The 27661-nt window shown below is 52.5% G+C and overlaps 11 protein-coding genes and 1 non-coding gene across 12 annotated transcripts; 7 read left to right on the forward strand and 5 right to left on the reverse strand.

The window, feature by feature from the left end:
• Window positions 1-159: 159 nt before the first annotated feature.
• On the reverse strand, window positions 160-1903 carry BO72DRAFT_260079 (uncharacterized protein). Its single transcript, XM_040940115.1, has one exon. The coding sequence runs from the start codon at window positions 1751-1753 to the stop codon at window positions 512-514; it is 1242 nt and encodes a 413-aa protein (XP_040796772.1). The 5' UTR covers window positions 1754-1903; the 3' UTR covers window positions 160-511.
• A 1163-nt stretch (window positions 1904-3066) lies between these two features.
• Window positions 3067-5870, forward strand: BO72DRAFT_388739 (putative RNAPII degradation factor Def1; the record flags this gene model as incomplete). Its single annotated transcript, XM_040941733.1, has 2 exons — window positions 3067-3367; window positions 3448-5870. The coding sequence occupies 2 exons, from the start codon at window positions 3067-3069 to the stop codon at window positions 5868-5870; spliced, it is 2724 nt and encodes a 907-aa protein (XP_040796773.1).
• A 932-nt stretch (window positions 5871-6802) lies between these two features.
• Window positions 6803-7162, forward strand: BO72DRAFT_452389 (uncharacterized protein). Its single transcript, XM_040945713.1, has one exon. It carries the CDS (start codon window positions 6817-6819, stop codon window positions 7033-7035), a length of 219 nt encoding a protein of 72 aa, XP_040796774.1. The 5' UTR covers window positions 6803-6816; the 3' UTR covers window positions 7036-7162.
• An 822-nt stretch (window positions 7163-7984) lies between these two features.
• Window positions 7985-8055, forward strand: BO72DRAFT_t265. The gene has a single exon. It is a non-coding gene; the product is annotated as a tRNA-His (tRNA).
• Window positions 8056-8288: 233 nt separating this feature from the next.
• Window positions 8289-9831, reverse strand: BO72DRAFT_414084 (uncharacterized protein; the record flags this gene model as incomplete). The annotated part of the gene is made up of 2 exons (XM_040942528.1): window positions 9468-9831; window positions 8289-9401 (listed from the first exon to the last, which is right to left on the reverse strand). Coding segments are annotated over exons 1-2 (1188 nt in total), but the record flags the coding sequence as incomplete, so codon positions are not given.
• Window positions 9832-10037: 206 nt separating this feature from the next.
• BO72DRAFT_489529 (RTA1 domain-containing protein) lies at window positions 10038-11214 on the forward strand. Its single transcript, XM_040948093.1, has 2 exons — window positions 10038-10399; window positions 10443-11214. The coding sequence occupies exons 1-2, from the start codon at window positions 10228-10230 to the stop codon at window positions 11186-11188; spliced, it is 918 nt and encodes a 305-aa protein (XP_040796776.1). The 5' UTR covers window positions 10038-10227; the 3' UTR covers window positions 11189-11214.
• A 125-nt stretch (window positions 11215-11339) lies between these two features.
• Window positions 11340-13415, reverse strand: BO72DRAFT_480755 (OSBP family protein). The gene is made up of 4 exons (XM_040947649.1): window positions 13138-13415; window positions 12685-13010; window positions 12579-12633; window positions 11340-12518 (listed from the first exon to the last, which is right to left on the reverse strand). Exons 1-4 carry the CDS (start codon window positions 13204-13206, stop codon window positions 11724-11726), a joined length of 1245 nt encoding a protein of 414 aa, XP_040796777.1. The 5' UTR covers window positions 13207-13415; the 3' UTR covers window positions 11340-11723.
• Window positions 13416-15639: 2224 nt separating this feature from the next.
• On the forward strand, window positions 15640-17084 carry BO72DRAFT_531633 (putative MFS transporter; the record flags this gene model as incomplete). Its single annotated transcript, XM_040950380.1, has 3 exons — window positions 15640-15828; window positions 15875-16108; window positions 16179-17084. 3 exons carry the CDS (start codon window positions 15640-15642, stop codon window positions 17082-17084), a joined length of 1329 nt encoding a protein of 442 aa, XP_040796778.1.
• A 685-nt stretch (window positions 17085-17769) lies between these two features.
• On the forward strand, window positions 17770-20369 carry BO72DRAFT_531634 (uncharacterized protein). The gene is made up of 9 exons (XM_040950381.1): window positions 17770-18108; window positions 18165-18204; window positions 18275-18754; window positions 18802-18926; window positions 18975-19169; window positions 19222-19460; window positions 19538-19594; window positions 19695-19778; window positions 19864-20369. The coding sequence occupies exons 1-9, from the start codon at window positions 17862-17864 to the stop codon at window positions 20179-20181; spliced, it is 1785 nt and encodes a 594-aa protein (XP_040796779.1). The 5' UTR covers window positions 17770-17861; the 3' UTR covers window positions 20182-20369.
• A 118-nt stretch (window positions 20370-20487) lies between these two features.
• BO72DRAFT_452393 (amidohydrolase family protein) lies at window positions 20488-21743 on the reverse strand. Its single transcript, XM_040945714.1, has one exon. The coding sequence runs from the start codon at window positions 21581-21583 to the stop codon at window positions 20618-20620; it is 966 nt and encodes a 321-aa protein (XP_040796780.1). The 5' UTR covers window positions 21584-21743; the 3' UTR covers window positions 20488-20617.
• Window positions 21744-22686: 943 nt separating this feature from the next.
• BO72DRAFT_351252 (BTB/POZ domain-containing protein) lies at window positions 22687-23167 on the reverse strand (the record flags this gene model as incomplete). The annotated part of the gene is made up of 2 exons (XM_040940696.1): window positions 22687-22986; window positions 23039-23167. Coding segments are annotated over 2 exons (429 nt in total), but the record flags the coding sequence as incomplete, so codon positions are not given.
• Window positions 23168-24124: 957 nt separating this feature from the next.
• BO72DRAFT_480759 (putative beta-N-acetylglucosaminidase) lies at window positions 24125-27011 on the forward strand (the record flags this gene model as incomplete). Its single annotated transcript, XM_040947650.1, has 4 exons — window positions 24125-24258; window positions 24306-24428; window positions 24493-26544; window positions 26634-27011. Exons 1-4 carry the CDS (start codon window positions 24223-24225, stop codon window positions 27009-27011), a joined length of 2589 nt encoding a protein of 862 aa, XP_040796782.1. The 5' UTR covers window positions 24125-24222.
• Window positions 27012-27661: the final 650 nt, after the last annotated feature.

Below are 27661 nucleotides of genomic sequence, written 5' to 3' on the forward strand. Positions count from 1 at the left end.
GAACAACAAGCGACGCTTCCCCGTTCCACACGGAAACTCAATCTCGGTTGCCCGCATTTCGAGGCTCGGAAGGTGACTGGGCCTGGAACTTGAGCTGAGGAGCTCAGCATCAGCACATGTCCGATCGAAAGAGTTGGGGGAGCCAATGAACATGATTCAGCGGCTTGGATCACGGAAGATTAATAAGCCTTGGTGGTCGATAACGACTAGGTAGTATTCAGTAGTTAGTTGCGCGAGACTGATTGCAGCGCACTCTCCATAGAAAAAGCAGAACTAGAATTGGTTCGCTCTTTCAAAGGGCTAAGCCATTGGTGAACGAAGTAGGTGCGCTGATTTCGTGTGATCGTGAGCAAGGGCGTAGTGACATAGATGTATTCGAATGGATCATCATGATCTATTATCGAAAGCCGAAATTACTACCAGCTTATCCTTGCACCTATGTGTTTGCATCGGCGCAAGACGTGCGAATTCTCCTCGGACAGCGTGTCTAGCTTTTTTGTGCAGAAAGCCATCAAGCGGGCTCGAGGCGTGCCAACTCAAATTGAGCTGATTGTACTTCCTCGGGATCGAGATGCTGTGATATCGTCTTCTGCATATACTTTGCCAGCCAAGTAGCATGCACAGTCCTATTTTGATCAAGCAGGATGCGAAGGGCTGTGAAGCCAGCACGCATGAAATGCTCCCGTCTCACCTTGGACCATGATGCGGTCCGATCCTGTGGGAGCGCTTGGACATAGAGAACGTAGGGCCTGCCATCCGGCTGCGTGGGATGATGCATACACACACAGGCATGAAGCAACGAATTGGCAGCCACGGTGTTGATGATGTGTACATAGTCCTCATAGAGGTTTGGCTCCACGCCACCGGCATGTTCCGGTTCATTCTGTATGATCTGTTGGCCGAGATGGCCCCCAGCAGAAAGGAGGGTTGCCTTCCAGAACTCGTCGTCTATTATCGAAGTCTGATCAAGAGTAGTGATGCTACCGGCGGAAACGTACAGTCGCATTGCGGACTCTATTCCACCCCCGTACCGAGCCTCAGCAAGCACGAGGTCATTCAGAAGCCCACCGAACCAGATCCGCGCGTCTTTCTTCTTGAGTCGGAACGTCTCACCTCCAAGGGCGTCTTGCTGTGCTAGCAACTTTAACCAAGTTGAAGCTACGTTTTGCATATTTTCAGCAACCAGAAACTTGGTAATGAGAGGTGTTATTTGCGGCAGGAACAACAATCGTCTAGACTGCGGATCGGAGGCAGACCACCAACTGGCAATTCTTGATGCAGTCCTAGAATCCCTCATTGCCTTGACAAAGTCATCGCCCGACTTCTTGCCACTCAGTAGGAGTAACTGAGACACCAGACAATTGCTCAAAGCAGAGGAGGTGACATTGCCCGCGGCGGCCAACTCTTCGAATACCACCATGGGTTCTTTTGCCAGTCTGGCGTCCTGAGTCGGGTCCTTGACCCTGACCTCCTTGCGGGGTTGTACTCGGAACAGCGGATTGTCTAAGATTGATTGGAGATGTTTGTCCGTCGCATAGCTGGAAGACTCGGGATTCTTCGGCGGATGGTCCTCGGAGACTTCATCTTTATCGAGAGTAGGGGTACGGGCGGCAGGATATTCGCGATCGAGTTGACGCCGAAAGGAGGATGTGAGGGCATTGAGGAGTTGTTGCGACTGCCGAGGAGTCCGGGGCAATGGGGGATGAAGGTTCTTAAGCCAGGGAGCGTAATTTAAATTTGGCGTGCCTTTCATGGCGTAATGACGGCTGACTGGAGAAGAATTTGTGACTCGATTAAGCAAGATTGGTGAAAAGCGACGCAACGGACAAGAGTCAGCAGCAGTGTTCTATGCTTAGACCCAGAACGGCCGAGGAGATGCGTTGACGATGGGCCAACATGACGGGCACCATATTATGGGCTAGTCAAAATGAGGCACAGATCATATGGGCGGGCGGTTACTCATGGCAAACGATCATTCGACTCAAACTGACGGGCGGTGAGCGAGGGCTGCTGCCACCTCACCACGCAATTCGCCCCATGGAAGGACCGATGGTGTAAGATTACAGAAAGAAATGTACAGGTAGTACTGAGGTATCATGGCTGAGATGTAAAACCAATAAGCCATCGAGCTAAGAAGGATTATAATTCATGCCTCGGATCAATATAAGACGGATTGAGCTGTCTCACAGATTGTGAATTAATAAATTGTAGTTGTCAATAATGCCCCCACCTTAGTTATCAAGTACGAGTACTCGAGTAACTTCACTAAGTTAACTTATAATGGATGACGAAATTCACAGAGGTAGGCTAGGTAGTTTACATAGTGACAAGCTTAACTAACGTTACCCCGACATAATTCATCATTACAGCAGGGCTGCTGATAGGTACGGTAAGGAACCACTTCGTACAGTGTGGAAGAGGTATAGTAAGACCGTTAGCCAATGATAAAGCTGTATCTTGCTGGGCTGCGCCCGACGGATCTGCGTGTACTGTCATCTTACTGTTCTAGCTCTGTTTCGTCTTGTCTTCCAGTCTACTCCGTAATACTCACTCACTCACTCACACTCCCTCCCCCATCCAATTCCATGAACTCGATCTGCTAAGCTAAACTTTCTGCACCTCCTACCTACCAACCTACCTGTACTCTTTCCCCCTTCAACTTTGCCCACCTATTTTTCCCTCTCTCTCTTTCTCTCTCTCTTCTCTTTCTCTTCCAAAGAATTTATTTCCTTTGGTGTGTGTCAACTTTGTTCTCCAGCCTCTCGTATTCTTTTTTCTTCTTTTCCTTTTCTAAACTTCTCCAGCTCCCCTTCCTCAAATCTCCCCCGACTCTATTGGCCCTTGTGTGCCTTCTTAGTGGTTCTTGGGTGCTGCTGACCTCTCTCGTGAGGCTGCATCTCCATCATTGCTACCGTACACTAAATTACGACCTTTTACCCGCTTTTTCTTCCCACTAGCCGCACCTTGTTTTCTCCCCTTCGACTACCTTGGGTCACTCTCCATTCTCTTTCTTCCTCCCTTTACCATCTCTCGATACGGGAGATTCACAAATAACAACTACACGATATGTCTGAAATTCAATCAAGGCCTTCTGCCTCTCGTGGCAGAGTATCTGCCCGTGGCGGTCGTGGCGGCTATAGCTCCAGAGGTGGTCGCGGTGGTAGCAGATCCACAAAGGCAGACAACTCAGAGGGCGCACCCGCCACATTTGAAGATGAAGGAGAAATCGGCCAGATGAAGAAGAAGTATTCCGACACCCTGCCCATGCTGAAGGAATTGTTCAGCGATTGGACCGATGAGGATCTCATCTTCGCTCTCGAGGATGCTGATGGTGACCTGGAGGCAGCAATTGATCGCATTAGTGAAGGTCTGCTCTTTTCCCCGTATTCCAATGCCTCGCTACTCGCTTTCGGTCAGCCACTGACATTGGTTCGTGTCTCTACCCAGGCAATGTCTCTCAGTGGGGTGAGGTAAAGAAGAAGACCACAGACCGCAGCCGTCCTAAGCCCAAGGAGGTACAGAGCACCCCGACCGAGTCAGTCATCCCCTCTGTCCGCGGGGGCCGTGGACGCGGTGGGTTTGAAGGCCGGGGCCGTGCTCGTGGAGATCGGGGCCGTGGTGGTCGCGGTGGCAGGGCTGGTGTTCACACCAATGGCGCCCGTACTGAGAAGCCAGCTGCCGCTACCAACGTGACCGATACCCCTGCTACTGCTGCTCCCGAGCCCACCGCAAACACCAAGACTGAGAACACTGTCGATGCTGAACCTGCAGCAATCTCCGAACCCGCCGATGCCCCGAAAGATTACGCCCAGGACGTTCCTAAGCCCAGTGTGGTCCCCGGAGGAGCGAAGACGGGATGGGCCAGCTTGTTTGCTAAGCCCACGCCGCCACCCCAGCCGAAGAAGCCTGTTGCTCCCGCTCCTGTTCAGGCCCCCGAGAAGCCTGCTGCTGCACCAGTGGAAGAGCAGAAACCAGCTGAGCCTACTCCTGCGCCGGCTCCTGCTCCTGTTTCGGCTCCTGCACCCGCTCCTGTGCCTGCACCGGTTCCCGCTCAGGCTCCTGTTCCTGTCCCTGTTCCCCTCCCTGTTCCAGTGCCTGCACAGAAAGCTCCCGAGCCTGTCATCCCTCAGACTCTGCCTACCGAAGAACCAACCACCGTCAGCCCTCCTGCACCCGAAGTGCCCGCTCCCAAGGACGATCTGACCAGGAACAACCTCGCCCAAATTCCCGACGTCTCTCCTCCCGCCCCGACCGCTACCGCAGCTAGCACTGTGGGCAGCACTCTTGAGTCTGCTGCCAATGCTCCGGTTGCTGCAACTCCCACCCGTATTCCGGCCAGCATCCACCCCAGTAGTGCTCTGAAGCACAGCACTCGCACTCCAGGCACCCAGCGTCGTGTTATGGAACAGCAGGAGGCCGTGGTTATGCCAGGCAACCACGCTGTGGACCGCGCGGCGGTCCAGTTTGGCAGCATGGGACTGAATGGCGATGCTGTTGACGTTGACATCGATGAGAACAGGGAAGATGCGGAAACCCGTGCTCAACCTCCTCAACATTCTCCCGTCGCTCCTCGCGCCTCTTTGCCTCCTTCCACCCAGGCCCAGGCTCCTACCGAAACCCCTGCAGTTGCCCGCCCGGCTCCGGGACTTCCTCCTGTGCCCCAGGTGTCTGCTGCCGACAATTCGTTTGCCGACTTCTCTCGCTACACTGATGCCCACAAGCCCTATGATCCCTTCACCCAGCAGGTTTCGCAGCCCCAACCTCAAGTTCAGGAGCCATTCGCCAACCAAGCTCCTATCCAGCCAACTGCCACCACCGGCAGCGAGTACTCGCCATTCTATGCCGTTGACCAGCGTCTTCCTTACAACTACTACGGCTCCTACGGTCAGTCTCAGGATGCCACTGTGGCTGCCCAGAGAGCAGGATTTGGGGTCTCTGGCGCCGAAGTGCAGCCGCACGTCCCTACCACCCAACCTCCCAGTCGCTACGGTCATGTCGAGGCCCCCAACAGCGGTCACACCACCCCCAACCCAACCCTTCCGGGCGCTACTCAGACACCCACGGCTCAGCACATGCCAGGCCAAGGTGCCCATAACTACGGATACGGATACCCCTACTACTCGAACCCTCACTATGCTTCGTACATGAGTGGAATGAACCAGTACGGCAGAAACCGTCCGATGTACGATGATGCTCGCAGATACGACGACCACTACATGCCCCACAGCAATCAGTACGGCTACGGAAGCCAGTATGGCCCCTATGGTGGCAAGGGTGGAATGTACGGTCAACCCCACGCCTTCTCTTATGATCACACCTCCTCCCCCGCCACGGCGGCTTCTTTCAACCAAACCATCCCTGGCCGTGACTCGGTCTACGGTCGTACTGGATCTGCCCAGCCATCGGAGAGCCAGCAGTCCGCTGCGGCAGGTTCAAATGCTTTCGGAACCGGTATGTCGGACGTCTTTGGTCGATCCCAGGGCAGCTTCGGCCAGAACCAGCCGATCACCCAACAGCCTCCTGTGACGTCCGAGGAGACAAAGAGCTTCGATACTCCTAAGGCGGCTGGACCCAGCCCCTCTCTTGCGCAGGCTAACCGCCCCGGTTCTGCCACGAACAGCGCCCCGGGTCAGCCTCAGGCCCAGAGTGGCCTTCCCCCGCTGCAGGGTCAGCAGGGTCAGCAGGGCTTTGGTGGCTATCCCCACCTGAACCCCCAGTACGGCGGCGGCTTGGGTGGTCTCGGCGGTCACCAGGCGGCCGGTTCTCAGACCCACCACCAACCCACTGGCTATGGTAACTACGGTGGCGCAGGCTTCGCTAACTATTATGGCAACACACGTGGAGGCTGGGGAGGCAATTACGGTCACTAGAGGGATTATGGCGTTACATCTTAACTGGTGATCAAATCTACATTGGCTCTTTCCCCTTGCTTTTCCCTTTGCTTTTTATTTTCTTTGCCATTAATCTTGGGGTACGGCAAACCTCGGTAAGGGAAATATCTCATTTTATATGCCACCTGTTAACACATATTTCCCCTTTTATGTTCTCCTCACGGTGTAATCTGTACTCTCCACGAGAGCTTGGCTGGTTGCTTCTTTGGTTGATTTCCCCCGCGGGGTTGCACTCACGATGTACTGAATGGAAAAAAAACGTTTGCTCTTTGTGTTTCTGATGCTTTGCTCTTTTCTCCTCTCATGGTTCACGACATCTGCCGATGTCCTTCAACTGACTCTTGATGGTTTCCCTCGCGAATTTCCTTTTTTTTTCTCCCTCTACATTCAACTCGGTGTCTGGCCTACGAAAAAAACCTTTCCCGCTTAAGCTCTTGCTCTTGTCGACTTTGCATACTTTTTCGCTTCCTGTACTACTTCTTTCTTGGGGTTTGGCTGGGACATCATTTATGCAATTTGGCTGGATTAGGGCACAGGATGGGGTTTCGAGAATGCAATGAATTGAAATGGGGCGGCGTTTGTCACCGGGGATTTGATCTGATGTATGAAGTAAATGGGCAATGTGGGCAATGACGGGTAACATATATGTGCATTATGGTACAACGGAAACAGCGAGCTTTGCTTCGATCAAAAAGAGTTTCGGAGGTCACGTTCATATGAGTTGTGCTCATCGGGGTCTTGTAGGTGGAGGGTTGTCGTCGTACGCTTACGGTCTGTAACATTGATGCACGATTATCCTGCAGGCCGTACCATCCGAGGTCTATTCACTCGGCAGCTTGGCGCCATTGAAAGTGTATCCCGAACCTCAGATTCACATTGGCTTGCTTGTTTGCTCACTCTCGCCCTCCCTTGTATGGAGAGCTTCATGGCTTCTCGGCCTCCGCTACTTCTTCCTCTCCCTCGCCTCTCTCTTTCTCTCCTCGTGGCCATCAGCCATCTCCTTGTGTCATTCCGCTTGGTTTCTATCGTCTTATCTATATCCCCCGTTTCATCTGCTGTGCCTTACTTTCTTCTAGAAGCCGCAGAATGCCAACCCGCACCGCACTCGGCATCACACGGGAGATCGCGCATTCGACCCATATGAACGCGCACTTCATATCGAATTCATGTCGGCATCTAGTCCGTAGGCACCAAATGGGTGAAGTCTTCAAGCATTGTCTTTTCTCTCAGTGACACAATCCTGGTCTTCCTGTTCGCATATTGGGGTTTTGCCTCTCTAGACCAGATATAGGGATATTGGGCGAGGGAAGGGGGGGGGGGTACTTGAAGGTACACTTTTCTCTCGTCATTTCTCCTACCTTTTTGCCGTTGTCTTTCTTGTCTTTCCTTTCCGATGGTCACTTGTTCTGGTTCTTTGTGGGTGGTTGGGTCATTGGTTGTGATGTTGTGCTTCACTTTGCACAATTTGTGCATGTTCGGATCTATACTTAGGACGGGGCTCGGGAGTCTTATGGGCCAAGGTCTCTCTCGTTCTCTATCGCTACATCGTTGGTACATTTGAGGTCGAGGTCGGTGGTAGGTGCTAGGCAATAGTCGGGGCAGACGAGATGAAGTATTGCGGGGCTAGTGGTTCTGACTCTGGGCGAGCGGGTACCAGCCCGTCACAAATCACTCCTGGTCTCGTTGGGTATCTTTGGTTGGTTTCCGGCTGTATGGCCATAATATCCCTTCTACTCTTCATATGACTCCGCAGGTGAGGGTTATCATTAACGCCCTGGCTGATGTAGCTAGTGGTTCAGGTGACTCCCAGTGGCCGAGATATATACTGTGGTCAAGAGCACCGTGGAAGCCCGGACAGTTGACCTCGGTGCTTTGAATGCGGCAGTAGCCTGGGTAGGACTGTGGTCAGGGCAAGTGAAAGTACCGATTCAATAAGAGGAGTCCAGCCATCCGATCAAGGAATGGACTCAATAGATGTATATAATGACTATTGTTCTCGATTGATGACCTATGTTGCGGAAGAGTTGAGTTCTTGGTCTCAAATATATTCAGGGAATATATTGCACAAAAATAGTGCCATAATCACAACATCAGGTGCTGTGGTCTAGTGGTATGACGTCACGTTGTGGCCGTGCCAGCCCCGGTTCGATTCCGGGCAGCGCCACTTTCTTTTTCGTTGCTAATTTGTTTTTTGTCACCACTTCATCGCAGACTATGCTGACGACTAGTCTACGTACCTTCTTTCCACCTCAGGTCTACCTAATGAATCCCGCCGATAAAAAATGAACACGAACGAAAAGAGGGACATACCCCCCCCCCTGGTCCCTCCTCAACCATAGAAGGGTACCACAACCAGACATATATACAATGCAGAAATCGTACTTTTCACCCCCTAGACTCCTTTAGTACCCTACTTGGCCACTCCAGCCATGTCTCCCACTGGGAACCCAGATGCGCCTGAATGGTCTCAATCAGGAATCGACCCCCATCGCCAAACGCCCATACATGCCGCGCCTGATGCAGAATCACACCGTAGGACGCCAAAATGACCAGTGCCTCTGGGCGGCGCAGCTCCAACATCTCGATGTACTCCACCCCCACAATGACGGGCCACCCAGTAACCCCGCCGACGAACTTGACCCTCGGGTCAGCGTCTGTCACCCCCGTCGCATGGATCGAGATCTGCAACGCACGCACCGCCTGCCGATAGACCGCGGTGGTCTTCTCGCCCAGTCGTGCCGCCTCGATCAGATCCATGATCCGCTGGCACTCGGGCCCCAGGTCCGCATCCCACGCGAACTTCTCCTGACCGTACTGGAGCATTGGCTGCAGTATCGACCCGCGCAACGCTTCCCACGCCTCCGAGGTGATGGCCCGCACGCCCCGGTGTAGTTTGAGATAGTGCACGAATTGGTTGAGGAAAGCATCGAAACTGGACTCCTCCCGGTAGATCACAGTGTCACAGAGCATATGCAGGCCGAGCGTGGACGAGAAGATAAATAACGGGACACAGGTCTCCTGCGTGACGTCTCGGCGCTCCTGCCCTAAGATCTCCAGCGCGTGCGTCTGGAGCTGGGCGGCGTGGCGGCGGTACCGCTCGCGCTCAGCGGGCCGGACTATACTAGAGTGCAGAGCGCTGAGGGCCAGCAGTTCATTGATCAGGTAAGGGGTCGATATCCCGACGCGCATGAGGTCCGGGGACAGGCTCCCGAAGAGGGCGATCTCGCCGAGGGAGGGAATCGCCTCCGTGACGAGATTGAAGAGGAGTTCGGCGTGAACCATGTTGACGGGCTGATCCTCAGAGCATGATGTTGTCATCGGCTCTGCTGCAGGCTGCTCACCAGGAGGCCGTGGTGTCGAGGGATTAACCCCAGGACTTGGCCCGGCGTTGGTCGGAGTCGAGGCATTACTGCGTTCGGATCTGGTCGTGCTGCTCCTGAACCGATCCGCGTATTCGCAGACACGTTCCGAACTGCGGCAGTTGCCGCAGAGCGGATGTTTCTCGTCGCACTAGATGAGCAGCGTTTAGCCGATGTGGTAAGCCCGTGGAAAGTTTCTGTAGAGATTCGCACCTACTTTAATATGACGTCTTTTACATTCAAGACAGCCATTGCGCGATTTTCGGTGTGTCCTACGCGGCATGACTGTCATGTTTCCGACGCAGGTTTACATCATCCAGAATAGGCAGATCGTCTATGCAGTATCTCCTCTGGGGATGTTTGGAAGGGTGGGCATGGGGGGAAGGATTGTGGGCCAACAACGGTAAAGTATCGCACCCGGCGACGTCTGCCGATAAGCTTAAAAGTTGAGGCTCAGGCAGCAGCCGAAATGAACCTATGAAGATGCAGGCGGCCTATTTTTATCGCATCAGAAAATTAGGTAGAGACCTAGACCGCAGAACGAGCAGATGAGGAAATTTGATACTAAGCTGAGCAAAGAATAAGATACGATTGTGCACGGGCGTTAGGTCCGAGGTCGGTAGTCCGAGGTCCCGATTTCAGGGACCTGCCCCTTTGAGAAATACGCGTATGCACAGACCACTTTCTATTATTTCAGACCAGATCGGGTAATATACTCGGTAGCCAACCGTCTCCTCAATGGCCGACGAACCACTCTATCCTCCTTTCTATACGCGTATTCAGCCCTCAGAAATTTCCACTTGCGCCCAAATTAACAGCAATGCTTTTGCGGGGGTCCAGTCCCCTATATATATACCACAATGGCCGGCAAAGGAGACAAGATGCTCCAATTCTATCATCCCAACCACTCGGACCTACCATACCTAGCCGATCGCTATAGTTAGCCGGGTGTGCATCAGGCCCCCCCCTCCCTCAAGATGGCACAACTCAAACCCTTAGAAGGAGGCTATTACCTCTGGACATACCTGCCTTCCATTCCCGCGGCCGCGATCTTCGCCGTTCTGTTTGGACTGGTAACCTGTTATCTGTTCTTCAAGCTCTTCCAGACTCGAGCATGGTACAACATCTCCTTCAGCATCGGCGGTATATGTAAGTTCCCCTCCCCCCCCTCATATCCCATACGATCCAACAGCCTCCGATGACAACCGTTGCTTACACGCTTCCCCCACAACAGTCGAGATCGTCGGCTACATCGTGCGGATCCTGAACTACTCCAACACGGCCTCGATCGGCCTCTACGCGATCCAAAGCGTGCTCATCCTGCTGGGCCCCGTCCTGTTCGCCGCAACCGTCTACATGACCCTAGGCCGCATCATCCGCAGTCTGCCCCAGCGACTCACGGCCGCCACCGAGCCCAAGGCCAAAAGTGTCTCGCTCATCCCGCCCAAGCACCTCACCAAGCTGTTCGTCGCCAGTGACATCCTCTCGTTCATCGTGCAGGGGAGCGGCGTGGGGCTGATGGTGCGGTCGACGGGCCAGACGACGGCCAAGGCGATCACCGTGGTCGGCTTGCTGATCCAGGTGATCATGTTCTCGTTCTTCATCGTCGTGGCGCTGGTGTTCCACCGGCGGGTGAAGGCGCAGCAGCAGCACAGCCAGCAACAGATCCGGCTGAGCCAGTACGGCCGCCCGTTGGATCGCTTGATGTATATGCTGTATGCGGTCAGTGCGCTGATTCTGGTCCGGTCGATCTTTCGTGTCATCGAGTACGCCATGGGAATGCATGGGTATATTCTGACGCATGAGTGGACGCTGTATGTCTTTGACAGTGTCTTGATGTGGTCCGTGATGGTCATTTGGGCCGTGGGGTTCCCCGGGGAACTTGTGGAGGAGAAGTTGGGGTATGAAGTGGAGATGGATGAAGAAAGGATAGTATAGGCCTCCTGAGGTGCGGTGGTGCTATTCTTATGGGTAATGATCTGTTTCTTAGTTTCTGTGTTATGAGTCTGTTTCTCATTGTGTCTCTCTTAGAATTGTTAGCGAGAACAGAGCTTTACTCACTATAAGAGTCGATTTGCTTCATGAAATTCGCCTGCATTGTTTATCAATAGTCTGGAAAATCAGGTAACAATAATCGCTCGGACCACTGTTGTGGCCGACTGGATGTTGACTGGATGTCAGGATTCAATTCATTTTCTGACGAAGACCTGTCCTTCAAATGGTCGACGTGACCCGCGAACCAGAAGCAGAAGAGTAATCTGCCGGCTTGGTCTAGGAACTATCCAGTTCTCGCTGTTGTTCTATATACAGATACCAAAACCCCCGAAACAGAGCAAGGAAAGAAAGAGAAAACGAAGAGAAATAGAAAGAGAACGCAATCTATGATGGTAATCATCCCTGCTAATTTCACCACCCTATCCGACCACGCAGACCAAGGGAGAACTAGCCATTAGCTTCGCAATCAATATCCTGTTTATGCAGTGACACCCAGGCCCTCGCCTCCAGTTGCATGGTAAGGTGGCTTGGCGTCGGTTGCCTTGGCCGAGTCAAACCGCCAGACACCGCCTGTCTTGTCACTCTCCAGGGAGGTAAGGCCGAGCTTGGGGCCAAGCTGCTGGAAAGCTTCATCTTCGCTCTCGTTGACACGCTTGAAGAACCGACGCTCCCACTCACGACCCTCCGACTTCTCAACCTTGCGCAGCTCACGCTGGGCATTCTCAATCTTGGACTTAGACACGGACACAGCGTCCATATCGCCTCGCTCAATGCCCGCCGCCACGTCTCGCCATGCCCGCCGGCTCTCGTAGAGGTCTTGCTGGTCAAGTGGTGCCAAGGTCAAGGGGGTGGTCTGGGTTTCCTTGACTGAGAATCTATCCACCTCGTGCTTTCTGGAATCCTTGATGACGAACGAGTCCGACCACTGACCGTCAATGGTGTACAGGGGCTTCTTCTCACCCTCGCTCTCCTTGTAGAGAATGGCGCTGAAGGTGTTCTTCTTGCCGCTCAACCAACCCTTGCCAGAGTAGTCGATCTTGGCAATGTAACCCGTGCTGCTGGCGATGCGGGTTGTCTTCTCAAGCTCGACGAACGGCGTACCGTAGATCAAGGATTCGATATGCAGGGCGGGAAGAGTGATGAGATATTTCTCCTGCTGGGAGGCATCGTTCTTGTCGGCCCCGGGGGGAGTGAGAGTCAGAAGAGCGTGGCCGATCTGCTTGATCTGGATGGTGCTAGAGAAGGATGCCTTCTGGGCGTTGTATCCTTGGAGCTGGAGGACGCTGATTAGAGATGTGACTAGTGGAATTGATGTGAATGTTTGATAGCTTACTTCGACACCGTGCTTCTCGTTCCGGATGGCGTAGGCAGTGGCAGGGGGGTGATGGCTGTGGATGGTCAACATAGCTTACAAGGGATTTGGGGACATGGCTACATACCTGACCTGCTCACTGATCAGGCTGGTCTCACCAACCTCTGCATCCGAGTCCCACTTGCCCAGGAACAGCTCTCCGAGGAAGGGGTTGAGAGGCTTCTTCTCACTGCCGAGCTTCTCACTGCGGCTGCAGTATTGTTGGTGAAGTGTGCTGAGGAACCACTTGAGGACAGCCAATGCTCTCTTTTCGGGATCAGCTTCTTTGGCAGGAGCCACGAACAGAGCAGGGTGTTCGGCCCAGTAGGCGGAATACTCAGTCAAGGAGGTGGAGGAGAGGATGAAAGGGGGTGCGGTCAGGGAGGAAAGGTCTCCATTGAAGGAAGCGATAGACTACAATCGGAAATCAATGGGTTAGAGATGTCACTGGTTTCTGACAACGTGTCTCGATGGCAAGGGCAGAAAAATGAAGCGGCATACGACGGAGATAGCAGATAGCTGCCTAGTGTCTTCTTCATACCTTAAGGAAACTTGTCCACGAGCCTTTGCTCGAGGCGGGAACGCCGCTATGTGGATCCTTGGAGCTCATTTTTTAGACGAAGAAGAGGATGAAATTAGATGCAGATGAAAAGGAAAAAAACCACCAAGGTAAGTAGCGGGGATATAAGTCTTGGGGAAGTAGCCAAGAAAGTAGCAATAGGGTGGGGGATGGAGAAAGTTGAAAAGAAGAGAAGTTAAGATGTCATGGGGAAGTTGAGTGGGTTTGGAAGAGCAGGAGGGGAAGGGGGGAGATTCAAGACTATCCGCTAAACCCGATTCAAGCCAGCCGCGCGCAGGGGTTAAATGCGGTGCGGTGCAGTGGTTGCCTCGACGTCATCTGGGTGGCTTGGGCCTTTTCCAGTTGTCGAGTTCCATCCTCGCCTCCCATCGGATCCATGACCTGCTGAACAGAACCACTCAGACATTCACATCATCTGCCATGCGATCATTTGTGGCTGAACTCTTAAAGATTTTCCCCTCTTCACGAATGGTGGTTCTCCTCCCACTTCTTTCCCGCCTGCACGCTTCTAAGCTTCGTTGCGGAGAAATCTAGTACACCAAGTCCCACCATTCGCTCGTGTCCTCCGACCCCTGCTAGCCACCTACGAAGCCCTCGCAGAAATGAGCGCAGAAGCAAATCGAGGATGGATGAACTCAAGGAAGGAAAGATGTCATACCGCATGGCCATCCGAGTTACCGAAGACGGCTTTATCCGGCCCTCTTCCGCCATATTGTGTAACGCCCCATGAAGAGCATCGGATCTGAGGTGTTTTCCAGATCTCGCTGCATGCTTAGAGTTGACGGGAGACCCGGTAGCATCATGCTTCTCCCAAGGTATTTCTTTCGTAGTGAAGTTCATTGTCACCATCCGGTGTATGGCATCAAACTCGGCTATTTCTACTCAGGAATTATATTGCACGGGATACCGTACCATACATACAGTACATACTAGGTAGTATGTGAGCACAGGCTGGAACAAACTGAAAACGGAAGGGGCACAACACGCCCGGCCGCAAAACCTTAAAAAGAGGCCAGTAAAATGCCTGCTGGTGGATCTCCATCCTCCCTTTTTTCAGGAACGCGCTTGGACTACTCCGTACCTTATCGTTTCATGGCGCCGCCATGGGAGACAAAAAAAAAAGAGGAAGCTTTGACAGACATGACAAGTCTTAGAAAGCCTGAGAAAAGAACTCTCAGGTGATCATGGTCTTTTGCCTCTCACATCATCAATGCTATGACCCGTGAAGAGAAGATCGATCCGGGTGTACGGGTAAGATCGACAAGCTGGATTCTTCTGTCCCTAATCTCCGAGGAAATCTACGCTACCTTCACCATCAACTACATCGAGACTAGGTGCTGATGATGTGGATATGATCGTCAGGACCGAAAGTCCTCGTGAGAAAATGCTTCTCCTGAGAATTCTCCTACCCACCACACGATGGATCACTTCCCCTTCCTGGTGAAATGACTCGCTCGTTACGGGGGTATTCGCATATTGGCTTACTCAATCAATGCGAAGAAATGTCTCAAAGAGAGCTTCCACGACGAATGGTTGCACTACCTGAGCTATGAGGCATGGCCACTCCGGCATCATATGCTACGTGAGGGATATGTCTAAGATCCTCTCCATTTACAGTCTGTTTGTCGATCATGACCCTCAGTTCCTGCTAATATCAAGCTATAAGGCCCGGCTTCGATCCTGGAATTATGACTGATTCGGTGCTATGAGGGTCCCTGAGGCCGACGATTGTAATGGATCCGCAATTGCCCAACTTTCCATCCGATCCAGAATGAGGTTCTAAATCAAGCAGAGTTTCTCTGACCGTTTCCCAACGGGGAGATATGCGGCCCCGTGCGCTGCCTAGGGCTAGTTCAACTCAATGGTCTGGCCCATTCATCCTGATAACCAGACAAAAAGGCCCCACTGAAGGTTGGAACAATGCTTTTTGCAACGTCCCTTAGCAAGAAAACAAGAATCATCACCTTTAGGTTTACGCTTAGTTTAAAAAGCTCATGGCTCCTTCGTCGCTGCAAGATCCATATTTGATAATTTCAATCTTTGATGAACGGGAGTGTTCTGCAGTCCTGTCCTTTCCTTGACTATGCCTGAGTTGATTTCACGTTATCCATAACTCAGAACCCATTCGCTCCTTAGCATACTGCTGCGTGTTTGCAGATTCCGTTCTTTATTGGCGACTCATGACATGTATTGCTGCACCCACCGCTCCTTTCATTCTCCTTCCACAATAGTAAGATGTTCGACAAAGATTCCTTACAATCATTCTCCTTGGAGGTCGATCCATATGAATGTCAGAGGTCCCGCAGGCCTCGATCAGATCGGGAAATACACCATGGATCATCTCAAGCCCTGGTGCAGGCCTCCAGCCATACTTCAGATCATCCTTTGTCCCGCGTTGAAGATGACAGCGGAGTACCCCAAGTAGTTTATCTTTCACCTGCGCGGCGGGTTTCAATCGTTATCATGCTCTCTTACTGTGCATTTCTTGCCCCGATCTCATCCACCGCCATTTTCACGGCTGTGGCGGACCTCGCCAGGACGTTTGATACCACGCAGGATATCATATACGCCAGCAACTCTCTCTATCTCGGATGTATGGGAGTTTCCGCCCTTATTTGGGGCCCTGCAAGCCAAGTCTGGGGTCGCCGGCCTGTAAGTGCAATTGAGACTATTTTGACTTACGTGCTAACGAGCGCAGCTTCTCATCACAAGCTCAATCCTCTTCTGCGCGTTCACTGTTGCCTCTGCCTTCGCCCCAAACCTAGTATCCTACTTTATCTTCCGAGGATGTGCCGCATTACAAGGCACCTCTTTCCTCGTTATTGGCAACGCCATTGTCGGAGATATATACGAACCAACAGCCCGAGCCTCCGCACTTGGCTGGGTACTCTCTGGAAGCCTCACCGGACCTGCTCTGGGTCCTTTCCTCGGTGTAAGTGACAACCGACTTGCGCCTTTCACAGTGAGAAACAATTCTTTAACACAATCTCTCTCACACACAGGGCATAATCATGACCTTCTGCCCCTGGCGCACAATCTTCTATCTCCTCTCCGCCCTCAGCCTCTGCGCAACCGTCCTAATCATAACTATCCTCCCAGAAACAATCGCCCACAGAACCAGCCTCTCTCTCCGCGGCCAACCGTTCCGCACTCAAGCCCAACAGCTCTGGCATCAAACTTCGCCCTTCCGCATCCTCCACCTAATAATCGCGTACCCAAACATACTCTGCACCGGCCTCGCGGCAGGTGCTCTGGTGTGGAATGAATACGCCCTTCTGACTCCGATCCGCCATACCCTCAACCCACGCTTCCACCTGACCAGCCCCATCGAAGCCGGGCTGTTGTATCTCCCTGCCGGCTTGGGCTATCTGACGGGGACCTTTTTCAGCGGCCACTACACTGACCGCATCGCCCGCTACTACATCCGCCGGAGGCAAGGGCAGCGTATCCCCGAGGACCGGCTCCGCTCCTGCCTGCCCTTCATCTGCATCGCCAGTCCTGCTTGCGTGTTGATCTATGGGTGGATGGTGGACGCCGGCGTCGGCGGCATTCCGCTTCCAGTGGTTCTTATGTTCGTTCAAGGCGTCGCACAGATCTTCTGTTTCCCCAGCTTGAATACGTACTGTTTGGACGTGATACAAGAGCAAGGGCGGAGTGCGGAGGTGGTTGGGGCGAACTATGCCTTTCGGTATGTGTTTGCGGCGCTGGGGACGGGGGTGGCGATGCCGGCCATCAAGGTGGTTGGGGCCGGCTGGTTCAACACGATCTCCGCTCTGTTCTTGGTTGGTGCGGGTGGTGCGGTGTGGTTGACGGCCGTGTTTGGGGTGAGGTGGAGGGAGGCTGTTGATCGGAGGAAGGGGCAGCAGGCCGGGGAGAAGTCAATGAGACAGGTCCTGGATAATGTGTAACTTGGTAGTTAATAGTCTATGTGACATATATGGATCCTAATCAGGCCCTCCCTCCCTGACCAGCTGAATTACAACTTTCCAAGAGCTTCATTTGGTGATCGAAGGCCAGGAACTACAGCAAATGGCTTGGGTGGCTACTTCTACACACAGAGAGATTTTCTACAAGCTGCATCTAGCGAACAAGGTTGTTAATCTGACTGACAAAGGTCTTCCTGCTTGGATCGCCGGTTTTTAGCTAGTTCCTCCGATAGCCTCATGTAACCGAATCAATTCCTCATCTACTTCTTTAATCATTGACAAGTATAAATCTTTTAATTGATTTTAAGTTCTTCTCATGGATTTCACAGGTCAAGAAGGGTAGACCTAAAAAGATAAGCAGAGTCACTAGCTGAGCAGAGGAGGAACAGAGTCGTCTTGTGATGTGTGATTGAATCGGCTATGAAAGCTTGCTTGTATAACTAGTAGTTTATACTAACCTCTCGCTTCTCCATTTTGCCTCCAGAAAATAAATATGTTGGGAATAAATCACATATAATTATTTTGTATACAACCAGTTTCAGAGTGGTTTCCAGAAACCAAGGTAAGTCAACTGCAGGCGACGAGCTAGGATTGCCCGAGGCGTCTCTGCGGGGTTGAATCACAATCAATCAATACCTGCCGGTCGTGCATCCTTGTTCGGCATTCCTCATCCCTTCCCTCTCCTTATCTCAATACTCCACATCAATTATCAATTGGAGACAGCTTAAGCATACTATTCTATCAGAGCACAAGCTCAAGATGACACGCTCGACGCACCGCATAAGTTCACGAGTCTCCTTGACGGACGCCAGAAACGAGAGCAGCGCCGAGCGCGATCCCAGCTCCACCAACAAGCATACTGACCACGAGGCGACTACGCCCTTATCTCCAGAGCACTCATCTCACAGTACAGCCGATATTGAACATGTCTTCGGAGCAGAAGACACGTTCGAACAGCCCACAACGACTCGCAGAGAGCTCTGGTCATACTATCTGTACTACAATGGTAAATCGTCTCCATCGCCATACGCAGCAACCCATCACTAACAGCTCGCATACCAGGCGATAACGGAGTTGGCCCTGGCTCTTACACTCAAACACTGTTTGTTTACCCCATCCTGCCAGGCTGATCATGCCCCCAAGAACTTGAGCTAATATCATGTTTCCACCAGCTTTCAATGGGCGCTCAATGGTGCTGGGTGGCAGCCAGACACCAACTCTCGCAAGCCATGCACAGATAACTCACCTTGTGTCGTTCCATGGGCCGGGGGAGTTCGTTCTGTCTCCTCTGTTGTTCTGATTGCCAACGGGCTGAGCTTCACGTTCATGACTGTGACATTTGTCTGGCTCGGCAGCGCAGCGGACTACGGCTCCTTCGGTCGCTGGTTGCTTTTAGTCTTGACCGTGATTTGCTGGGCCATGCAGTACGCTATGATGTCCATTCGGCACTCTGATCAATGGCCTACAGCGATGGGCCTTTACGTGATCTCCTACGTCGCATATGGCGCAACACTAGTCTTCTATGCAGCCGTGTTTCCGAGGCTCGCGCGCCATATGCCGCATGTCCAAAGAGCCCGCCAGGACTTGAAGGAGGAAAAAATCAGCCAAAGGGAATACGACGCAATTGAGTCACTGGAGCGGAATCACATCAGGTATGGGCGCTCTTTGTATTACTGAGTTGGCAGCTAACAGATACTAGCAACGTTTCGACTGCACACAGCAACATCGGATACTTGGCAGTATTGGTATTGAATCTGAGCGTACTTTTGCCTCTTCAAAATCATTCTTTCTCGAACAACCTTGCGCTTTGCTTGACAAACTCATGTCGGTCTCCTACCCATCGCGTTTGAAGGCGGATGCTGACCAAACCAGACTGGGTGATTCTGGGAATTTGGTGGTTTATCTTCCAGCAGAAACGCCCCGGCCCTAGGATCCCTGAAGGATCAAGCTACGCTACTATTGGTTTCAAGCAAATCTGGCTTGCGCTGCGTAAGGTCCGGTCCTTGCCGCAGACCTTTCTCTACTTCGTGGCATACTTTCTCCTCGCAGATGGCCTCAACACCACGGGTTAGTAAGATCCAATCTGCCTAGTTTCTGCTTGCTGAGTTCTCCGCTATAGGCACCCTAGTTTCGATCATTCAAAATGACTTCGTGGCATTCTCCTTCATCCAAGTTACATACCTGGGCATAGCCCAAGCTGCATGCTCGATAGCCTCCACATTCGGCTTCTGGTACATCCAAAAGTACTTCAAGATCCGCACAAAACCCATGTTCCTCATCACAAACTTCTTTACTGTTCTCATTCCCTTCTGGGGAATGCTGGGTCTATGGACCAAGCGCATTGGATATCATCACCGGGTATGTCCCACTTCCAGAAGGTTTCTTTCAAAGCAAAAAAAAAAAAAAACACTAACAAGACGCTCCTATACCTTCAGTGGGAGTTCTATCTCTACAATGCCATCTTCGGCCTGTTCCAAGCCCCATACTACGCCGTAAGCTCCCTCTACCCCTGTCCTAGGAGCCCCGAATGTTCCGTCTCTGCGGTATAATCAACGAAGAAGAAGAAGCCCACTTACAGATTCATTCCTTCAGTATGCCCAAACCATGATCAGCGAACTCATGCCGCCCGGCTACGACAACATGTTTTTCGCTCTCTTCGGGATCACCAATCGCGCGGTAAGAACCACTATCCTAGTTCCCCTCCCAAAAGCCACCCACAACATATTACTAATGACTGACTCTTTCATGGCATGGCATCTAGTCCTCTATTATCGGCCCGAATGTCGTCCAGGCCATCATCAATGACACCCAGAACAACTGGATGGGATTCCCGTTTTTGTTTGCGATTTGTGCGGCAGCGATGGTGGCGATCATGTTCGTGGATGTGGAGAAGGGGAGGGAGGATGGGAGGCGATTCGTGGAGGAGCACGCTGCTGTTGCTCCGGGGTCGGACTTGGGAGGGGCAGGGCGGAAGACTGGAAAGACGGTCAAGGGACCTGTCAGTATTAATGCGGAGGTCGTGGAAGGAGCAGAAGGAAGTTCGATGGAAAGGGGAGCTGGTAATGATGGGCCGCGTTGAGTAGAGTCTAGAGTATGGTACAGTACACACTGCACACTTGGTACAGATACAGACACACTACGCGTAGAGTTCATTGGTATGGAACGAACATTTGTATCCTGGAAGACCTGAGAATGAGGGATAATTTCGATAGTATCACAGGCCACAGCAGAAACCAGTATAGAAAGCTGCTTTGCATGAAGAATAGCACCAAGAAGTCCAATTAACCTGCTTATGTACTGTACAACGCAATCCGGCAGGAAGGCAAGTCTAGGCTAGTGATGCATACATACCAGCAGACAAACTAGATTGATTTTACACGTATAGCCCTGTTTAACATTACGCATTTACGGAAAGAAGGCAAGACACGTAGGGCCACCGCAACGAGAGCTGCCGCCGAATTGCCTTAGCACTTAGATGTATGAGTACACCAACCAACCAACAACTCAACTATCAGTCACGACGTCCTTACTTTAACCCCCAGTAGGTTCTCCGCATTCCGATAGGCAAACAACTCCAGGTTCTCGCCCGCGATGAGACCACTGTCCTCAATCTCCTTAAAAAACGCCAGACCCCTCTCATTCGTCGAGAAGGGATAGTCAACGCTGTACAGCACATGCTCAATCGCGGTCATCTTCAGGAGACACGCCAACGGCGTCAACGAGAACATGCCACTAGTCGTGACCCAGATGTTGTCCCTCCAGACCTCGCGGAAGCTCCTCTCCCTGCCCCACCTCTCAGCTACCGGGAACACGCGCTCGAGCTGGAAGGGCAGCATCTCGCCCATATGGCCAAGGACGACCTTCAACCGCGGATACCGATCGAAGACCCCACTGGCGTAGAGCCGGAGGACATGCAGGCCCGTCTCCGTGTGCCAGGCCCAGCCGTAAGCACTCAGCGCCAGCGCGACCGACTCGTCATAGTTGCCCCTGTGATACTCCATCATGGAGTCGGCGGCGAAGGTCGGATGGAGGTAGAGCGGCACGTCGAGCGCCTGTGCTTCCGCGAAGACCGGCCAGAAGCGCTCGTCGTCGTAGAATTGTCCGTTGGTGTGGTTCTCGATCAGCGCACCCACGAACCCCAGCTCGTTCACGCATCGCTCCAGCTCCGCCGCGGCGGCGGCGGGCTCGCTCATCGGCAGCATCGCGAACCCGGCGAGTCGGGTCGGGTGGTTCCGGATGGCGGCGGCCAGGTCGTCGTTCACGGCGGTGCAGAGTGCGGCGCTGATGTCGCCCGGCCCGTGCGAGAGCACTTGGAGGGAGACGTTGCCGGCGTCGAGGTCTTGGATGCGCTCGTCGCCCAGCGACTCCAGCTTCCCGCGGATGTGCGGCGGAAACGCGGCGTAGTGGGCTTTGGCTGTGGGGCTGGCTTCGCTCACTTGGCGCGAGATGTAGTGTTCTTCGAGGGTGATTAGTGGGATCATGGTTGCGATATTTGTGTTATTACTTAGTCGTGGATGGGAAAGTTGTGCGTGTAGCAACAAGTTTGGCTTGTTGAAGTGGGTTCTATCGTGGTCAAATACTACATCATGGTGCTAAGTCCGACCCGAGTAAGTCCGGGTGGTGAAGGACGGTCGCTGTGACTGGCAAACATGGGCCAGTACGGGCCAGTCTAGGTATGAAGTTTAGTTCTTAAACCGTGGCTAGTGCCATGTAGGGGGATCCTTCAGGTGAAAAGGTGCTTGGAGGCGGAGTATAAGGATCGGAGAAAGAGGTCTCTTATCGCCGTTTAGCCCCGTTTTAAGTTAACTGTCTAGACATTACCACTCGCTCAACTTGATTCAGAATAGAACAACAAAATTTGTTGAAGAGGATAATCTGACCTCACTGGCATGGATTCAAGGTCTAGTGAAGTTGTCCGGACTCTGTGCCGTCACCGGGCTAGAGTATGCGCCAGTTTGTCCTCAAGTGCTCCGCTCGATATAGTATAGAGCACCGGTCTGGTAGTAAGTTTTTCTGGTAAAGAGGGTAAAATTGCTCGGATGTCAACGATACCACCTTCGATACTGGTTGATGCAATATCTAGAGTTGTCTCGGAGAAGACTTCCAAGAAAGAAAAGACAAAGGGAAGTGTGCTGTCCAGGGCTTGAAAGACTTCAGTCTAGGTGTTGTACTACCACCAATCTTATCTGTATGTTTCATTTTGACTGTCATCTGCAGCAATGGAACTTCTGATGAAATGATACCATCATTGAAACAACCGGCTCTTTTTGTCAGTTCAAGACAAGGTCAACAAGATAAGATCCAAGCAGTCGAAAGAAACCTCACTGCACGAACATGGTGCGGGATTCTACCGAGCGCCACAAAATGGACAGAACTGTGTGGCTTTTGCGTAAGCCGTCTCCAAATAATACTCGACCAGGCAGTTGTTGCACTTGAGCTTTATCCCTGGTTTCTTGACGTCATCCTGGACCAATACCTGGATAAGATCCGCAGCAAAGCCAGCAGTGCCCCCAAGAACAAGTCGAAAATCCTCGCTAGCTTCCAGGTCCTCGATGTGTTTCTGAGAAGTCCTCACAAGAATGTCCCGGAGACCCCTGTCCTCCTTCGTGGTACGTTTGTATGCCTCTTCGATAGCAACGGGAAAGTCGTCCATCTGCCAGCAAGCCTCCACGATAGACTTGAACTTCTCTCTTGCGCGGTCCTTAAGCTGGCGAACTTGGTATTTCTCCGCGACCTGATAGACCTTGACATTCAACAGCATGGGCGATGTGCGGCCTTGGTCACTGCCGCTGCTGTCGTATTCGAATCCGTACATAAACTGAAACATTGCTTCTATCGCGCGGGGATCGTCTTCCTTGAGGTGAATTTCGCTCTCCTTTGCTTCCTACAAGTAGTTAGAGTGTTGATTTCTGTTGCTCAGGCACATGAGAACCTACCAGCCATGTACCCTGGAAGAGACGGGAGAAATATTCGGACTGCCCACAGACGACTACCCGATGAACCTTGAAATCTTGATCAAGGGTGTGAACGGCCAGATCGGAGAACTCCGATGATGAGTAGTACCTGATTAGATCAGACTCATCTCCTGAGTCAATTGCTGACGGGGTGACAGAGATACCTACTTCTTGATGCTGGCCAACAGATCTCCTGGCTGCTCCGGCTTAACATCGTCTTTGACATCAACAGACTTCTGATCCTGATCGGAGGAAGCCATTCTTGTCGGCTGGTTGAAAAATGACAGAGACTCAGGTGTTCGATGACTGGGCTGTCTGCCTTCAGAATTGTTTCTGGAGGGAGATGTAGGGGTGGGTGTCGGGATAAGGACAATTTTCTAGTGCCCTGAAAGTGTTCACTAGGTGAATTATTGACTCGGCCTAACTGGCGTAACTAAATTCCTCTTTGGTAAGCCGCCTCAATAGGGTAAGTGTCGTCTCCTGTGAATATTAGGCTATACAGTTCTTCTGAAGCTATTTCGATCAGAGAAGTAGACCTTGATCTGTTGATATAAGACGTGATACTGATGGAATTACTGGCTCAAAGAGCAAAGCTCGATGCCTTGAGATTCATGGAATTGGCTAGGAATGAAGAAATCTACACGAATTCATGGTGTTTACATACTCGCAGTTCTGTTTGAAATCATGTGACCTTGCTGAACCGAGGCGTTACACGCACAACGCCGACATGATCTATCCTAGCTCTTGACTCGAGAGCTGCCCTCTGATCATGTTTCTATATCCTCGTAGAACTCATGTAACTGGTCTTTGAAACCGATGTATGATTGGATTCTTACCCTAGACAGAAGCTCTGACGGCTTACTAGAGTGACAATTGACGAGAGCTTCATACTGCCGCCTAAGAAAGTGCTTGAGCAAATCCTCAAGTATAGAAGCATGTTTCGCATACTATCAGACGGGTGGGGTTCAGGCTGGAACTGGCTGGCAAATGAGATCGATAAGATAATCGGTTTCTGTAAGGCTGCCGTTCCCCATCGATTCTTCCCCTCATTTCACTGTATTCAACACCTTCAGGTTATCCTTTCGCTCCCCTGTATTGGGAGTGCTATCTGCTCAGTACTCCACTGGTCCTTCATATTACACTCCACCAATTTATCGCTTAGTGAGATGTCGTCTGCAGATCTGCAGAAGAGAGTCGGCCAGGTAGGCTGTCCTCCAAGCCAGCCGGAAAACAACTAACCAAGCTCCAGCTATTTGTGGTCGGCTTCCATGGCCTGGAACCTAGTGCCGAGATCAAGACCCTGATCCACGAATACGGAGTTGGAGGCATCATCCTGTTCAAAAGAAACATCACCGACGTTGCTCAACTACGGGTAGGCCTGAAATCTTGAATCATTAGTCGCAACCTGCTGGCTGATCCACAGCTCCCGCTACAAGGCTCTGACGGATGCTCTACAACGAGAAGCACAACTAGCTGGTCACACTCATCCCCTCTTCATCGGTATCGATCAAGAGAATGGATGGGTCACTAGAATCTCACCCCCAATGGCCTCTCAGCTCCCGGGGCCCATGGCTCTGGGTGCTACTAACTCAACCGATCTTGCATACAAAGTTGGAATGGCAACAGGACAGTTGCTGAAACATGTCGGCATTAATATGAACTATGGTCCTGTCTGTGACATCAACTCCGAGCCATTGAACCCCGTCATCGGCGTGCGTAGTCCCGGCGACGACCCAGAATTCGTTGGCCGTTTCGCAAGCGCTATCGCCCGGGGTCAACGCCAGCACAGTGTCATCTCTTGCGTTAAGCACTTTCCCGGGCATGGAGATACTGCCACCGACTCCCACTACGGGCTGCCTGTGATTTCCAAGACGCGAGAGCAACTGGAGAAGTGTGAGCTCGTCCCATTTCGGCGAGCGGCAGCCGAGGGGATCGAGGCTGTCATGACCGCACATATCTCGCTACCCGGCCTAGGAGATGGCAAGCTGCCGGCCACCCTCTCGCCAGATGTGCTCAGTATCCTTCGGGAAGACATGAAGAATGATGGTATGATAATCACGGATTGTCTGGAGATGGACGGAATCCGCGCGACTTATGGCACTGAAGAAGGATCCGTCCTTGCCCTTGCGGCTGGTAGCGATAGCATCATGATCTGCCACACTTACGATGTCCAAGTTGCGTCGAATCGCCGTGTCTGCGAGGCTGTCGAAGCTGGTCGAGTCTCCATGACCAGGGTAGAAGAAGCGTACCGACGTGTAACCCAGCTGAAACAGAAATCTTTAAGATGGGAGGAAGCCCTGCACACCGATGGCGCCTTTGAATCGAGGTTCCGTGAGATCGACTTGCAAAATCGCGAGCTGGCTGACGCTGCCTATGCAAAGTCAGTGACCGTCGTTCGAGACACGTCAAAGAATCTACCAGTCTCAAGGTCATGCAAGGTCATTTTACTCTTCCCTGGCGAGGAAACTCCGGCTGGTGGGGCAGTAGATGGAGAAGGGCTTGGTCGAAAGGGATCGTACAACGGATCCGTATATCTTGATGCGTTGAGAAATCACAACCCAACTGTCACCGAGATCCGCTACGGAGCAGCAGGCTTGTCCCCAGAGGAATGGCGCAAAGTCGAGGCTGCTGACGCTGTAATCCTCACGACAATCAACGCGCGTGAATCGCCATTCCAAAGAAAATTGGGACAAGAGCTGCCAAATCGTGCTCGAGCCCTAGTAAGCATAGCGGCCTGCAACCCCTACGACTTCCTCGATGATCCTACCATTGGCACCTACATCACCACATACGAGCCCACCCTTGAGGCTTTCTCCGCCGCCGCAGCGACGATATTCGGCGCCGCGACGGCAACCGGCAAACTCCCAGTGGGCACCCAGGAGCCGCGATTATCCATCGAACTCTCTCCCCTCGACTACCCCGAAGATCTCAAACAAGTGCACACCGTCTGGAACACCTCCCTACCCACCTACCCTCTGCCCCTCGAAAACCTCCAGAAACTCCTCCCCCAACCCCACGGCCACCACTTCCTGGCCCGCACCGGCAACACGATAGTCGGCTTCTGCCTAACCTACTCCCGCACGACCACCGACGACGAGGAGAAATCCGCCTACCTGTCCGCGATTGCCGTCCTCCCGGCCGCCCAGTCCCACGGCATCGGGAGCACGCTCATCCAAGAAGCCATCGCCTGGTACACGACGACCCAGCAGATCACGCGCCTCGACCTCAGCAGCTCATTCCCGCGCTTCTGGCCGGGCCTCCCCGACGACCTTGCACCGTCAGCCACGAAATTCTTCGAGAACCGGGGCTTCATCTTCACGACCCCGCCCCCGCGCCACGTCGACCTCTACCGGAGCATCACCGACTTCCAACTCGAGGAGAGACACACCCGCAAAGCCACAAGCCAGGGCTACACTTTCGCCGCGCTCCAACCCGCTCAATATGAGGAATGCATCGCCGGACAGCAGAAGAACTTCTCCCACAACCAGGTTCAAGAACCCCCTTTCATTTGAATCCCCTCTCCAAGTCAAAACCAACACAACCGTGACTAACCCGTACCGTATTAAATTATACACAGGCCTGGGTCCAAACCTATATCACGCTCCACCCGCAAACCCACCCGGACAGCATCATGACCGTATTCAGCCCGCAGGGCCACCAGATCGGCTGGACGCTGATGCTCGACCCGTCCTCACCTTTTCTGCAGACACAATGGGCAATGCCGCCCGTCTGCGGGGGCGCAGACTCCCGCACCGGGCTGATCGGGTGTGTGGGCGTGGACCGGGAACATCGGGGTAAGGGCGTCGGGGTGGCGATGCTGACCCATGCGCTGGCGCATCTTCGGAGCCGCGGGGTGCAGGGGGTGATGGTCGACTGGGTGGTGCTGGAGGGGTTCTATGAGTCGGTGGGGTTCGACGTGTGGAGGGGGTATCGGCTTGGGTCGGTCCGCATATAGGATGTTGTGATTTTGGTATAGAATTCGACCTAGATAATGTCGTTGGTCATTTACTGAGCATCTGGATTGAGTGGCTCATTGGATCACAAAATGATAGAGCTCATATAGTTGGCACTTTTCCCGATGTTCCTCTTGTGGTGCGCCGAGAGGGTCAACAAGTAAGGGGTGTTTTCCGAGAGGGAGGGGGATCCGCTCCCCGCCGGAATTCTCTTCCGAGGATTTTGACTCCCTGCATCTGCCTCGTAAAAATCCGCCTTCTCTCATACAGAGCCGTACGTTTTTCATGATCCATTCTCGAGAGAAAAGTGTGAATATAAAGCATAGAAAAGATCCCATCTTGATGTTACGGTAGAAGACCCGAACAACTTCTCGAACTCACGTGAACCACCGCATACTCGGAAGTCTATAATGATATCTCGAGCATGCGGTTAAGATCATAAATACCTATAAACTGCACGGATGGCTCTGGATTTTCTCTTTTAAGAAGTCAGATTGACTAATCATAGATAGTCATTCATCTTTAACTAACGTATTACATGGCCTCTCATAATGGTAAAAGTGATATTTCCCTCCAGATTCAGTCTGACACATTTATGCCACGTAGACTCCGGAAGTAAATATTACAACCACCGAGGGTTTCCATTTTAACA

Source organism: Aspergillus fijiensis (genome assembly GCF_003184825.1).
Source record: "Aspergillus fijiensis CBS 313.89 unplaced genomic scaffold BO72scaffold_69, whole genome shotgun sequence".
Lineage (NCBI taxonomy): Eukaryota > Fungi > Ascomycota > Eurotiomycetes > Eurotiales > Aspergillaceae > Aspergillus > Aspergillus fijiensis.